This window comes from Rutilus rutilus, assembly GCF_951802725.1.
Source record: "Rutilus rutilus genome assembly, chromosome: 6".
In the NCBI taxonomy this organism is placed as follows: domain Eukaryota; kingdom Metazoa; phylum Chordata; class Actinopteri; order Cypriniformes; family Leuciscidae; genus Rutilus; species Rutilus rutilus.
In genome coordinates this window covers 6,438,972-6,454,419 of record NC_140214.1, presented here as the reverse complement: position 1 = coordinate 6,454,419, position 15,448 = coordinate 6,438,972, and the positions used below count along the sequence as shown (strand labels likewise).

General features: G+C 36.2%; 1 protein-coding gene across 1 annotated transcript; it reads right to left on the bottom strand.

Annotated features, from left to right (window-relative positions):
• Window positions 1-1,724: 1,724 nt before the first annotated feature.
• cactin lies at window positions 1,725-12,269 on the bottom strand. Its single transcript, XM_084411998.1, has 10 exons — window positions 11,945-12,269; window positions 10,580-11,084; window positions 9,267-9,362; window positions 8,369-8,514; window positions 8,129-8,291; window positions 7,879-7,993; window positions 6,088-6,280; window positions 5,874-5,996; window positions 3,292-3,650; window positions 1,725-2,548 (listed from the first exon to the last, which is right to left on the bottom strand). Exons 1-10 carry the CDS (start codon window positions 12,223-12,225, stop codon window positions 2,058-2,060), a joined length of 2,472 nt encoding a protein of 823 aa, XP_084268124.1. The 5' UTR covers window positions 12,226-12,269; the 3' UTR covers window positions 1,725-2,057.
• Window positions 12,270-15,448: the final 3,179 nt, after the last annotated feature.

Genomic DNA, 15,448 nt, shown 5'->3' with positions numbered 1-15,448 from the left:
GCAGCCATACAGCATGCACATATACTCATACACACAAATACACTCTCTAGTGGTTTTTGTTGAACCGAATGGCCCTGCTGTTTCCTCACTATACACCAAATTATTTGCACAGCGGACTTTTTTTCATCTGAAACTATAGCAGTAAATACCCTGTACCCACGCTTGTGATCTTAATCACTTGATAGCGCATATACGTGATGGGAAATAAGTGTGCAAGACTGACCTCAAAGCACAATAAATCCATCTCTAATACTGCTTCAGAACGGTATTTAAAGCTAAGTGTATCCCATCATTTTTAAGAACTCGTGTGCCCTAAAGACTGTGAGGAAAACTATCCAGTGCAAGTTAAATTAATTAGATATAACATTTCATTCTTGCAGTCTTCATGCCGTTGTACACTTACAGGAAATATGTCATCGTAGTAGACAAGTCATCAAGTGCAAAGACCACAAGTGGGTATTTGGACAGGCCCATTATAATACTTTTGGAACCACCCACTTAGACAGGAAATTATCATCTTATCATGTACCTACGCAAGCGACCAACCACATGTGTGGTTTATAAAATAGATAATACCACAATATAAAACTGACCACAAACTGTTTCTCAGAAATCAGTAAAGCCATGTAAAGAGTTAGGGGTCGTTCACACAGAACGCATTATGCATTACACTGCACTTTTTTTATTGTTTTTGTTTTTCCATGTTAACATGCACTAGATGGATGTCTTTGAACGTAGCGCTAACATCTTTTGCTGCGTCTGGCGCATGACAAATGCAGTACTCGAGTTAAAAGAAAACACATTCTGTGTGAAAGGCCTCTCAGTGATAAGAAGTGCATCCTGTCCAAAATGGATAAATACTGATTATTTCACTGGCCTAAAGGGCCATTCACACAGAACGCATTTTTGCAAGGGCAGTGCATGGATTAAAAAAAAAGCGTGGTCAAACACGTCAGTCTAGCATAAGTTTTAAATAGAAAAACAAAGGAAAAGGAGTGCAGTGGAATAAAAAGTATTTTGTGTAAACGACCCCTAACAAGGCCAAAAATACTGTTCTGCTCATAAATATGTACTTTACTTGCTAGTAAGTGCCACAAACAAACTGAATCAAATCCAGTGATTAGTTCTCCCTCAGAAGTGATCATTTATTAACTCAGAATCTTGTAAACATGATTTTTTTTTCCCAGGTCGGCTGATAAAAAACATGAGCCCTGAAGTCTGAGGCAAGAGACTATTTTGATTCTATTTCAGGACAACAGTATTGGTTGTTTTCCTGTTTTAAGGGAACCCTTTGGGATTAAAATGGATGTTGTCTTGTTAAAACCTGCGGTGGGAGTTGCAACAAACCCATGTATGTTGCCTTTAAAGGAAATTCCACATGGACAAGAATGAACTTCCTGTTTCTTCAGGATGCCAAGACAAGACTAGTGTCAAATGACTGCATCTTAGTCAAAGTTTAATGTAGCTCATGTTACATGTTTTAATGAATACCTAAATGTACAGCAGAAACTTGTTTTTATTTATAATAAATACAATTAAAAATTATATGATATAAAAAATTATTTATATATATATATATATATATATAAATAAAATGAATGTACAGCAGAAACTTGTTTTAGATGCTAACAATATTTTTTACTTTAACATTTTTGTACCTTAAATGCTGTAAAATGTCTTTTGCCAGTGAAAAACAAATGAATAAAAAAATTAGCACAAAAAAATTAGCAAACAACCTTTAATGTTTCATCTCAAAGACAAATAGAAAAAGAATAACAATTTTAAGGTACAAACAACTAACATGTTTTAAAAGGAATCAAATTCAAGCAAAGTGCTTGCAAAACAGAAAATGTCAAGGTGAAGTACACGTATTTCGGTCCTATCCCATCGAAAACCAGTTTTTCCACTAACGGGGGATGTGTGTGGCATCAATAAACAGAGTTTGTACTTGTATTTTTAGATTTACACCAATTTTACAGCATTTGAAAATAAACGTTCAGTGTTCTCTATAATCAACACTTGGCTTACATAAATCAAACGCTAGCAGATCCTCCTCTTCACCGTCTGTAGCGGTACCGCTTAAAGTGGAACCACAGCTGAAAGATCCCATTGGCGAACTGGCAGCGGAAGCCATGCCGATGGGAATACTCCCACTCACGGTTCACGATCTTGAAGGCGATGTCCTCGTACGGCGGTCCGGCGTGGAAGCGCAGAATTCCAAAGTCTTTGTTGTCGCTTGAGGGCTCGAGGAAGTACTGTGGAGTTGAGCGTTTGTCGATGAGATCGGGGTAGAAGATGTTGAACTTGTAGCCCTGGACGATCTTGGGCGGCGGGTTGTCGAAGTCGTAATGCGTCTGGTTGTATTTGTTCCACTCGAAGCCGGTGTGAACGCGGTTGAAGAAGCGGGGCTTGCGCGGGCGGTATTTGTCGGCCCACAGGTACATTTTTCCAGTCAAAGGCATTTCCACACTGAACTGGGCCTCGTCGCCGCTCATTCCCTCTTTAGCGCGACGCACAAATGCATCCTCCGCACTTTCATTTGCATCACCTGTTCAAGAAAAAGACAAATGTTTTACCATAAATCTTAACAGAAGGCAAATGTAAACTCTTAATAAGCTAGTTTAATGCTCCTATCAGGTAAAGATCTTTACGGTTCCTTATACTACAAGACTGTTAAATTCTTAATTTTAATTGGCTGACACATGGTGATTCATTTTCTGTAATTACAGGTCTACAAAATAACTCAAGGGTTGATTTTTCAGATTGAATTTATGCTTTTGTTCACATTTAACATAAACAGAAGCTCAACCGAACCTGCTTGACAAGTGAGAGCCATGCATGATACTTTGAGATGACAACCTGAAGATATCAAGTAAAACATGTTCTGTAAACAATGTTTTTTTTTTATCTTTCTACATATTTTTTACCACCCTCACAAATTCAAAGTGGCCTGTACAGAGGCGGGGTGGGGTGGGACATAATGCGCCTCCCAGTGGCAGAAGTTGAAATTACATGCAATTTCATATGTTGCCTTTTCTAAGCACCCAAGGTGGATACTCTTTCTTTCTTCCCAGGGCCATACTGCAAGAACTGAAACAGTGGGGAGATAGAATAGGAAGCCGATAAAAAAAAATTTTTTTTTAAACCTTCTATACACTGACCATAAATTCTTTCAAACACTGTAAGTGCTTATTTTCAACTTTAAACGTTCACATTTGACTTTTTCCTGATACAATTCTGGTAGTGAACCATTAAAGCATGTGGTGTGTGTAATGTCACTATGATACGCACCTGTCACCTGCAGCTGTCTCCGGGCCAGCAGGAGTCTCTGCAGGTCCTCCTCCACCTTCATGATGTGTGTGTCCAGCGGTAACTCGGAGGGCTGAAGGAGCGTGGGACTGTAGCGGCCGGAGTCGTACTCAGCCTGACTCTGCTGGATCAGATCCTCCTCCGTTAACACAGACTCCGCTGCTTCATCTTTCTCTCCCTCCTCTCCATCTCCCTTCTTCTCCTCAGGACTGCTTCTTCCTGACCGCTCACCCTCTTCTCCATCCTTCCTCTTGGTCTGTCTCCCCGCGTCTTTCTCCAAGTTAGCACCTTGCTGAGAGCTGCCCGCTTCTTCATCTGCAGCCTCCGCCTCTCTGGGGCTACTGGGTAACAGAATGGACAAATCAAATGTTGGGGGTGTGTGTGGAATGCAAATATATATTAAAACATTTTATAGTGCAATTTCAGGTTTTGACATATTTTAGAGCTATTTTAGAACAATAATTTTCAGTTATTTAGAGCTGAGTAACTAGATAATTGTAGGGCTGTAGTACTCGAGTCCGGTCTTGGACTCGAGTCCGGACTCGAGACCGGACTCGAGACCGCTTTTCTATGGTCTCGGACTTGTCTCGGACTCGCTGGTATTCGGACTCGGACTTGTCTCGGTCTCGGCCACTGGTCTTGCCAAATATGGCTTTTGGTCTCGACCGAGTCCAGGTTTCTTTATTATGTTCCCAGTAATCACACATACGTCGCCGCAATATTAAAACAATATATTATTGGAGGGAAAGTGAAACACTGGCCACCTAATAATAACTATGGGCATTTCGGCTCTTTTTCGTGAGCCTGCTCGTTTCACTCAGCTCACTGAAAGAGCCGGCTCTTTTGACTCACAAACGGCTCTTTAAAAAATAAATGTTTAAATAAACTCGCTGAAAGTCCACCGCTAGTGCAACGTGAATATTCATATTTTTAATTTTCCATAACACCCTGAAAACTAGCCTGCTTGCCTTGCACATCTAATTAATGGGCAAAGTTTTCCGACTTTTTTTCTTACCTTTCTTTCTTTGCCTATTCCACGAGTGGTAGGCTCCAATGACTGGCTGTTTTAAAATGTAGCTAATATCGAAACAAAATAACCCAGCTCATAACTTGCAGGTTTGCTTAGTGGCAAACATTTTTCATTTGATTGCTTGAGCCGCCACCCGCCCGAATTTAATTAAAATATAATTTTTCGTCTCGTCATCCGCCCGATCCGCGGTTTATCCGCATCTCTTGTGTGTGTGTGTGTGTGTCTGTGAGTTGGCTCGGTCCTCCCTCATGCAGTTTAATTGGTTGACATCGCGTGTATGATTGACAGGAACAGAATGTAAGGCTGATCAGACAGTCGAAACGAATGTGTAGTGCTCCTTTAGGCCTATATAATTTTTTTATTTTTTTATTTTTGTTCTTTGTAAATTAGTCAATTATTTTAAATACAATTAAAATTATTCATTATTTCATTATTACATAATGATTTAATTTCTATAGGCTATAGCCTATATTTTTTAGCAGACTTTTTTTTTTCCTGTCCTGGACTCGGTCTTGACTCGGACTCGAACCTTTTTGGACTCGGTCTTGACTTGGACTCGACTAGTCCTGGACTTGGACTTGTCTTGGACTCGACAAAGGTGGTCTTGACTACAGCCCTAGATAATTGTATCCATGATATTTTCAGGCCCAAATTTAATCATTATAATACAAATTCCCTGATATTTCCAGGTTTTCTATCATCATGGAAACCCAGAAATTTTAGCATACTGCTAGTAAGAAGTACATAATGTATAATGCATACTATTTAAAAAAATAATAATAAATGAAATAGAATTCAGAATGCAACAATAATCATTTAAAATTGTAGTTAACTACTTATGTGACCACACAAAGTTGCATGTTTAATTCAGCAGATTGAGTCCAGTTTATTTCCATCTTAAAAAATACAGTTATATATTTTTCTCCAGTTCAAATTAGTCTAAAAATAGCATTCAGATTCAGAAGTCTAAGCATTCAGGTACTTTCATTGAATTTTCCAGTTGGTTGTGATTAGATTAAAACTATCATTATTATTTTAAGTCACTTGTCGCCACCTACTGGTGTAATGTTATTTTGATATTATTTCTGTTATAATACAAATATTTGTAACACAGAAATAATGACAATGTGTGGTTGAAAAGACTGTGTGTGAAGCTGTTTCATATCTGTACATGACAGCTGCTCTCTCTGGATCAGAAGCCAGATCTGAATGTTCGCTGTGATCGTACTTGTCAAAGGTTTATCATTGTCATTTAGGAATAAGAGATTGTGATATTTTCACAATTAATCATGCAACTTTAGTATATATTGTATAATGCATTTTTTTTTTATATGTGAAACAGTGTGCAGAATGACAACATAGCGTACTACATAGTCACATGACCTTTCTGTTGCATATTTAATTCAGCAGGTTCCAATTTATTAAATTTTTCCATCTTGGAAACATAGCTAGTTCGAATTTTCAACCCAAATGTCTCTTTAAAAAAAATAGCACTTGTAAGTCTGAACGTTCAGGTAGAAATGAAATCACTCACATGGGCCGCTCATTCTCTGGCTCCTCTTTGATGATGGGGAAAAGCGGTTCACTCTCCACACCCTGTTCCTGCTTGAGTTTATACAGCTTCTGCCGCAGGACGTCCTGATGGCGCTCTCTCAGCCTTCACAAACACACACAGGCCCTTGTTATAAGACATTGCTGAATGCTAAACACCTCTAAAGTCCCCAGGACAGTTCTGCTGGGATACGCACCTGGCCCGTGCCATGTAGACCCGCACCTGCTGCAGGAGACTCTCCCAGTAGCCGATGTCCAGGTTGGAGCCTCCGGCCTGGATCTTACTCTCGATGTTCATATAAAGAGCCTGAAGCTGACTGTAAGTCTTCCCTTTAAACACGCTCTGCACATCTGTGCTGACAGATGTGTTTATGCCCTCACGCCGGTCACCTGAATCAAAAACCAAAATCAGAGATGGATGACTTTCATTACTAAATGTACTAAATTATGAGAAGTGTTGTAGAAAACTATATAACCTCACAGGTTTCATTTAACATATTCAATTTGAGTTCACTGCAGTTATTTAGAGAGAACTGTAGATAGTGGCCAGAAGTGACGGCTGGACTATGAAAACTGACATCTTCACACTTTATTCAAATAATATTCAAAAAGTGTTCAAGATTTTGTAAGCATATTGCTTAGTTGTGCTTGGAGTCAATCATTTTATTTGTGATATGAAACGTGACGATTCTTGGCCAGGCTGACATACAAAGAATTTATGAACACATGCAAAAGCAAGCGAGAACCAATGAATATTAATAACTGATTGTTGTAGTCAACATATGCTTTTTCCTGTGAGCTTTTTGTTTTTGCATAGTAAAATAAAACCTGTAGTTGTAGTACAACTTTTTTGCCAAATAATTTTGTCAGTTTAGTGTTATTAAAATAATTATTTATTTGTAAATATTTTCCATGTATTTTGATGGTTTAATCGAACTTGCAGGGTCGTTAAAAATATTCGTCCACTACTGTATGAAAAACTATAATAATGACAAATAAATATGAATAAACTATAATACAATAAAAAAATATATACACTACAATTCAAAAGTTTGGGATTGGTATGTTTTTTTTTTTTAAATAAGTCTCTTTTGCTTTCCAAGGCTGTATTTATTTGATCAAAAATACTGTAATGTTGTTAAATATTATTATAATTTAAAATACCTTTTCTATTTGAACAGAACATTTTATTTATTCCTGTGATCAAAGCTGAATTTTCAGCATCGTTACTCCAGTCTTCAGTGTCACATGATCCTTCAGAAATCATTCTAATATGATGATTTGATGCTCAAGAAACATTTCTGATTATTATCAATGTTTAAAACAGTTGTGCTTCTTAATATTTTTGTGGAAAGTTAACCTTGATACTTTTTCCTTCAGGATTCTTTGATGAATAGAAAGGTCAAAAGAACAGCATTTATTTGAAATAGAAATCTTTTGTAACATTATAAATGTTTTATTTATTGCTTTATTGCAATTTTTGAATAGTAGTGTAAATACAATCTTGAAAAAAACGATACAAATTTATTGATAGCATAAATTAAAGTTACTAACATAGTGAACATTTATTTGGACAATAGTTGGCCGAGATACAACTATTTGAAAATCTGGAATCTGAGGACGCAAAAAAATTGAAACATTGAGAAAATCGCCTTTAAAGTTGTTCATTTATGTTCGCGATTGTGCTGCATTCACTCACAAAAATACATGTTTTATATATTTACGGTAGGAAATTTACAAAATATCTTCATGAAACATGATCTTTACTTAATATCCCAAAATATGAATATGAAAAATGTAAATATGATTTTTGGCATAAAAGAAAAATCTATAATTTTGACCCAAACAATGTATTGTTGGCTATTGCCACAAATATACCCATGTGACTTGTGACTGATTTTGTGATCCAGGGTCACATATTTACTCTGAAATGAATCAACTGTAAAGTAAACAGGATGTAAATATGATAGCGAAGGTCATCACATCACCTGGCCCTTTCCCTGACGTCTCCATTTTGCGCAGTTTGCTGATTTCGTCCTCAGTAATGGTGGTCATGTCCCTCCAGAAATCCACGTTCTTGCCCTGTTCCAGCTCCATGTACACCTGCAGCCAGTAACACAGCGGTTAAAACCACGACTATGACCAAAATCACCATGCAAGTACGGTTACTTTACATTTTAATGTAATGTCTGAACCAATCAAGTGTTAAATGATTGTTTCTCTCTCTCTCACACACACCTTGATATCCTCCAGCAGGTCCTCCATGTCTGTGGCGGTGAGTCCGTTGAGGAAGGTGTACGGCTCATGCATCTCCACCGACAGATCATCATCTTCAGCGCTGATGTATTTCGCCAACAGGTCGATGGGTTTCGCTCGGCCGTCACGGATACGAATCTTAGACCTGCATCACATCACAGAAACACGTTACAAATGATCCAATCACATGCATCAAAAGATCAGCCATCTGAAGAGTGTGACCTCAGTTTGGCCTGGTGCAGATGAAAGTTGTCCTCCTGTTCCGCCCATGTTTTGAAATGTTCCGCCTCTTTCTCCCTCTGCAGCATCTCCAGCTCCTGCTCCCGCATGGATTTCTCCCGCTCTCGCTCCAGGCGCAGCTGCTTCACCTGAACACACAAGTCTCAAACATTTACTTCAGTTTTTATTTCATTTTAGCAATCTGGATGCACATTTAGACACATAAAGAGTACAATTTATTATGAGAACATTTCATTAGGGAAATTAATCAATAGTTATGAATGTCATGAAAGTTCAATTCAAATGTTGCAGGGTTATTATAGTTGACTAAAACTAAAACAGTAAAGCAAAAAACTTCAGTTACTTGAAATAAACTAAAAATAACTCAAATTAAATTAATATATTTTTTAAATTAAACTTATTTTAGTTTAGCTAGTTGCCAAAACAACATTTCTAATTTCCATTTAGTTTAACTTGGACTAAAATAACTAAAACTGAAAAAAAAAATAATAATACAAAATCTATTTAAAAAAAAAAAAAAAAAAAAATAATAATAATAAAAAACAAATATATATATATATATATATAAACTAATAAAAATGACAAACTAATCACACAATAAAATACTAAACTACTTTAAGAAAATATTCAAATAAAAACTAATTCAAAAATATGAATAAAAAAATAACACTGATATGTTGTCGCATTATGAAAATGAATTAACTACTGACCTTTTGAACATGTTGTTATATTTGATTCTGACTAATTAAACTATTTTAAAATATGATCACATATTTGTTTATGGTGCCTCCAGTCATGTTAAATAAAAATACTTTTTCAATTTAGAAATCAAAATTCCCAATTCTATAACATGATTTCAGTGTTCAGAAGCGTTTGGCACCTTCTGTAGTTCCCTGCGGTTTTCCTCCTGGATGTGTTTATTTCTCTCCTTCAGATTTTTTTCTGACAAGTGCCCGATGCCTTTCTTCTCCAGAGCCTGAAAACACACACACACACACACACACACACACACACACACACACACACACAGCAGAAAAATTAACTTGATTTCTTTAGTCCTAACCAGACTTTCTCAAGCAACATCACTGCAATATCAAGATGCATTTAGGGGTGTAACGGTACATCGATATCAATCTATGCACCAATCAAATGACTAACAATATTATGTATCAATCAATATACAGTCTTAATCGTTTTCCTTACACAAGTCAATGATGAGCTATCATCAACAGATGACTGATAAACTCATTAGTAATTCGATTTTTTTCTATAATTATTCTACATAAAAAATTTTTTAAGTGTATTTTTTGTTGTAGATGATACACGATTTGCAGGATTTTCAGAGGGAGTTCAATTAAATGTTCAATGTTACATTTTGGTTGCATTTGTGAGTAAAAAAATGCTGGCTGTGTAAAATAGGCACATAATAGGGCTGGGTAAAAAAATAAAAATATTGATTCTCATTTTTATGAAATGGTTTTAATTCTTAAATCCCAAGAATCGATCTTTTAGTCAATCCTGATTTTAGTTGATGAATGAACAGAACATTGTAGCTCGCCTCCCATCCAATAACTGGCAATAAGCTTTTTAAATTTGATATGAAACGAAGTCTCAGATTTCAAATTCTGTCAATTTTATGTAAAAGTTCGAACACTACCGTTTTGGTACTCTTTAATGTGGCGTAACAGATCGCTGTTGCCTCCTCAGATCAAGCAAAGAGTTTTTATGACAATCACTTAAAAGTTTATATTTAAAAAAAACGAATTGGAGTCAAAACGTAATTGTGTAATTATAAAGTCAGTATTATAACTTTGTTATTCTAAAAATGTCCTTCTTTTAAGTGATTGTACACAAATCAGTCAATTTTAACCTTCATTATTATAGTAATGTAGTACCAACTAGTTCACAGCAGTTTTTTTCTTGTAAGAAAATTTGCTATGTAATGTACCTGAAATTTCCAAAATAATCGGTATCGAATCACAAGCTTGTGAATCGATATTGAATCAAATTATGAAATTTCTGTCAATAACCAGTCCTAGCGCATAATATCATAATTGATATATCTATCACAGACTCCTGAATCGTATCATGGCATGTTTCGAGGTAAATATTGTTTTGTTTCACCGTAACGTGATCAAAAGGTCACATTTCCACCCTCAGCATTTGACCTCTGCTCTCAAGCATCTCCCTCACCTTCTGCCATTTGAATGTGCCGAGCAGGTTGTTGTCTCCAAACGGATTGTCGGCGTTGGTGTAGCCCATGTACTCTTCACTCCAGCCCATCTTCTCTCTCTTCTTCCTCTCTTTGGCCTCTTTCTTGGCCAGACGCCTGGCTCTCTTCTCCTCTGGGGTCTCCAGCGCTTTCATCATCTCCTTCTTCTTCTTGGTCTCTTCTTTGGCATTGGATGGACCCTGTGCCGCCTTTCCCCCCTGATCGGAGTCGACAGAGGAGCAGGAAGAACTCGAGGATCTGGATTCCGAGCGTCTACGTCTGTCTCGTTCCCTCTCTTTACTCTTTCTCCTCCCTCTCTCCCGGCTGGGACTCCTGCTCTGTCGTCTCCTCCTCTCTCGTTCACGCTCCACGCTGGAGTCTGTGCTGGAGCGTGACGAGCTTCTCCTCCTCCTGCTGCCCTTTTCATCCTTGTGTTTCATCTTCATCTTATGTTTCTTATGGTCATTGTGATTATCACCTGAAGAGCTAAAACAATAAATAATAATAATAAAAACTGTTAGAACAGTTGCAATCACAATCAGGAGGTTTCAGTTTTTTTGGATATGATCATCCTTGTATGAAGGACCCCTATTATAAAGTCGCCATGAAATCAAAATTCACTATTTATTTATTTATAAAATCACTATTCATTTCTCAGTGCACACTGCACATCATTATTTGTTTTATAATTCATGTGGCCTCATAATATTTCATCAAAGTAACGTCCCCTCTCTCTTGCATCGGCATCTCTGATGATGTTTATCCACCAATAGCAAACCACAACCATCAAATCAACCGACAGACTAAATTAAGTCCATATTCAATAAGCCATTTCACTCAGATATACATCACAATGAAAAAGAAAAGTATATTACAACTTCAGGTGCATGCCGACTTTGAAATTTAAAAGGTTTATACCTGGTTTATTGTATAAAGACTCAATTTACACTGTTAAAAAAATAGTATTATAAATGTCTAAAATATTATTTGGAAAATATTTAGTTTCTATTTTCCCTCATATTCCTCTTAAGTATACCATTTTAATTAATTTATTATTTTCTTCAACTTATTACTTTATAGCTATTGTATTTTTTTAGTAGCCTTTGTATTATTACTTTTTCCTTTTAAAAACACTTGAATTACCACGGTGAATGAAACGTGCTATATAAATAAACTCGCTTTGGCTTGCCAATTACGTTACATTATTACGTCTTTCCACTCGTTGTAGTACTAAACTGATTGATATAATTTTTACTTTTTACACTGTTTTTTTTACACCCCTCCTAACAGACAAACTGAAATTCCTACAGAATAGTTTGATTATTTGAGTCTATGTTTTTAAGTACCTGTCTCTGTCTTTTGATCTTCCGTGTGATCGAGCTCTTCTGTCTCTATGATCGCGGTCAGAGTCGCTGGAGTGGCCGGACTCCCTGCCTCTGTGTCGGCTCGGGCCTGCGGAACCTCCGCTGCTCCTGGAGCCGCCGCTTTCAGACCGCCCTCGTCTGCGAGAACCCTTCACAGGAGAGCGGTTCCGACTTTGTCTGTCCTCTGGCGAACGGACATGTCTGCGGGTTCTTTCTTGAGAGCAAGACCGCGATCGGCTCCTACGATGCTTCTTCGATCCCATGTTTTCAGGTCCTGACCGCGCCGCGTCGCGTAAATAGGTAACGTTACTGTTAGATAGATAATGTTGGTAATACTTATATATACGATGTGATAATCGTTCAGATGAAATAATAAATCTTATTTATATATAGATATATTGGGAAATATGCATGTTTATTATTGTTGTTCAAGCTTTATACAAATATTCGTATAATTTCAAGCAGGCGATATATAGAGCTCCTCATCTGAGGTCCTGTTTGAGGCGGAATGTTGACGGCTCGCTGTTTCTTCGTCATTTTAATTTGAACTTTCTTTAAAAAATGTAAAATACACTATTCATTTAAATTAATACATTATTAATTTAAATGCCACACGGTACTACACTACACTATAATAACTTGACAAACACAACACTAAAATATCACAAAGAACGAAAACCCGCTAAATGTAATTGACCTAATAACACTTTAAAAGTGTTTTCTATGATTTTCACTTAAATGATTATGGTTGTTCTGTATATTACTGTTTGATTTCAGAAAATTATAACTTTTGATAAATAATAATCTAATTCGATTTCTTTAATTCTAGTCTTGCTTCACAGGGTCAGATTTCAAAATGAGTTTGGTAAGAGTGTATTTCCTTCCATTTATTCATTCAACTGGATGTGATGCGGTTTCTTATGTTTTGTCTGTCTAGTCTTATAGTACAATCTAGATCCCAGCTAACAGTGAAAAAGAAGCAGTGGAAGAAGAAATGGCAGAAATTGAAATTCCATATGACAGAGATAAAAAAAAAATGCTATTAAAATAGCAACAGATTGGAGTAATGAAATCAAAGGTGGACATTTACATTTTTTTATAATTTAAATTATTTTCAATACAAGGAAAAGTTGGGAGAAGTAGTACACTCAAAAAAATGAACAAGGAAGGTTGTGCACTTGACATAATATATGTATATTCAGTTTACTTATAATAATTGTGTTTGTTGACTTTAAATGTTTTTTTCTATTAAGGTCCACGTAAATATGTCTCAACTCTACAAAATCCTAACGCGTTGTCTAAACACAAACCATTTATGTTAAGTAAATAATTCTTACATCCAGAGGGTGGCAGTATAGTGCGACGCCAACTGCCATTTTGCCCTAACTTAATTTGATTGTGTTCAATCTGCTTAAATATATATAAAATTTAAGTTTACTTAATCCGTTTGTGTTGGATTGAATGATTTGTGTTGCATTAACTGAAACTGGACGGTGCTTGTTAGTTCCCAGCATGCTTTGCAAATGGTTGAATTAAAAGAGAATAAATGTTAAAATTAAGTGTTATTTTATGTTTTTTGGGGGGAAAATGAGAAAAGGGGAAGACTTGATAGTGTGTAATTGTGTTTAATGGTCAATTACATTGGAATTATTAGAACCATTTAAATTACAGTGTGTTACCATTGTGGAGAAGAGTGGAGCATTTTGTTTGGCTGTGGACTGATTTTGTTACGTACAACTGCTTTGGCTGAAAGAGCATGTAAATCTTAGCATTTAAGATGATAACATGTGCTACTGCTAGCAAATAGCTAGCTGTAATCTATCAATTTAATTATGTGTCACAAAAGTAAATGAAATATTAATGGATACACCTGAAACACCTGAATCATGCCAGGAAGCCTTTAAAAATTCTCTTTGAGACTACTTAAATTGGGTCGCTTAAAATGACTTAATTCCATGATGTTGAAGTTACATGAACAAATTATGTTAGTTTAACGTAACCCAGTTATGTGGAACCTGTTGGCATAAAAAAAATTAATTAAAGCCAACATATCATTTTTTTGAGTGTAGAATCTCAAGATTAAGATTAGAGCATATACGGTCTAAATAAAACGCTTCATCTAATGTCTAAACATCCAAGGGTTGTGTGAACGGTGTGGACAGAGTGAAACTGAACATGTGATTATTAATTGTAAGAATTATGACAAAGAGAGAGAAATATTATGAGGACATAAAAATTATGAACAAACACTCTTCTAGTAGCCTAATATTAATAACTGTTTGCTTAGAGTTATCTGGTCTTTAATAATGTTCTCAAAACGTTAGCACAAAAACACTATCTAGCTCTATAGCTTTTTCTGAATTATTTTAGTTGGAGGTTCGTATTTTTAAACGATTTTTAAATGCTACTTCTTCTTTCAGAATGTTCTGAGAACATTCAAAACTAACATTCCCATAATGTTTGCCAAAAAATAAAATTGAATGTTCCCTTAACATTCGCATAACCAAGAAAAAACTCTTTGTAAACATTTGAAAAACTGGACATTTTTAACGTTCAGAGAACATTCAAAAATATTGTTTTCGTAACTTAATGGGAATGTTAGCAAAGCGTTCTTATTTGTGCTAGCTGGAATAGTACAGTGGCAAGCATATACTTGGAAATATCGCATATACTATGAGAAGGTGGTAACCCATACTTGGAATTTGTCCTCTTCATTTAACCCATCCAAGTTAGAGCACACACACTGGGAGTGTTGATGTAATGTAATATTACCTCTTGATGTTAATGTAAGTTGTGCATTAACAGTTATTGCTCATGTAGTAGTATAGAACCAATGCTATTCACAACATGCTTGTATGTGTATTTTTCCACATAGTCTGTTTTCTGTGGCTGGTTCAAGTTTCATCATTTCTAGTCTCATCAATATGGAGGGAAAAGCTATTTCTCAGAGATCAGTGTGAAACTGTGATTTTCCTCATCTGACGTAGAGAGTTGTAAGGAGCCTGAGGCTACATGAGTGTCATTTCAACATATTCAACTTCCTGTTTTAAGAACACAACTTCAGCCATCTTGATGTTTGTTACAATGGCAGTAGATCATCTGCTTACATCCTTCATTCTTCTCCTCATCTGTAACACAGGTAATACACTCAATTACTGCATGTGTATAACTAACTGAAATGTTTTGTTTTTAAGTGCTTTATCTATAATGTCACTTGTGTAAAGCATCATGTTCAGTCTGCTATAGTTCTGCTTCTCATGAACAGGATCTGCTCCTGATGAGAAACTAAAGCACTAGAGAACTAGAGTGACTCGTCTCTAACATTACTAACACTAGAGTGATAAAGAATCATTTCCATTATAGGCTACATTAGGGATTAAAAAACAGACATCAGATTTGTATTTTTTGAAGATATTTTCATGAAGCATGTTGTAACACAGTTCATTGTTGTGGGAAGAAAGGAGGCGGAAACCGGCGAACGATCAA

Bases quoted from the DNA above. Each gene is read 5' to 3' on its own strand.
- cactin (XM_084411998.1), bottom strand. From the start codon at position 12,225: ATGGGATCGAAGAAGCATCGTAGGAGCCGATCGCGGTCTTGCTCTCAA. The intron at 8,515-9,266 runs GTGCCAAACGCT...TTGTGTGTTCAG, and splicing joins ACCGCAGGGAACTACAGAAG to GTGAAGCAGCTGCGCCTGGA. The intron at 3,651-5,873 runs GTGAGTGATTTC...TCTGTTACCCAG, and splicing joins CCAGAGAATGAGCGGCCCAT to TAGCCCCAGAGAGGCGGAGG.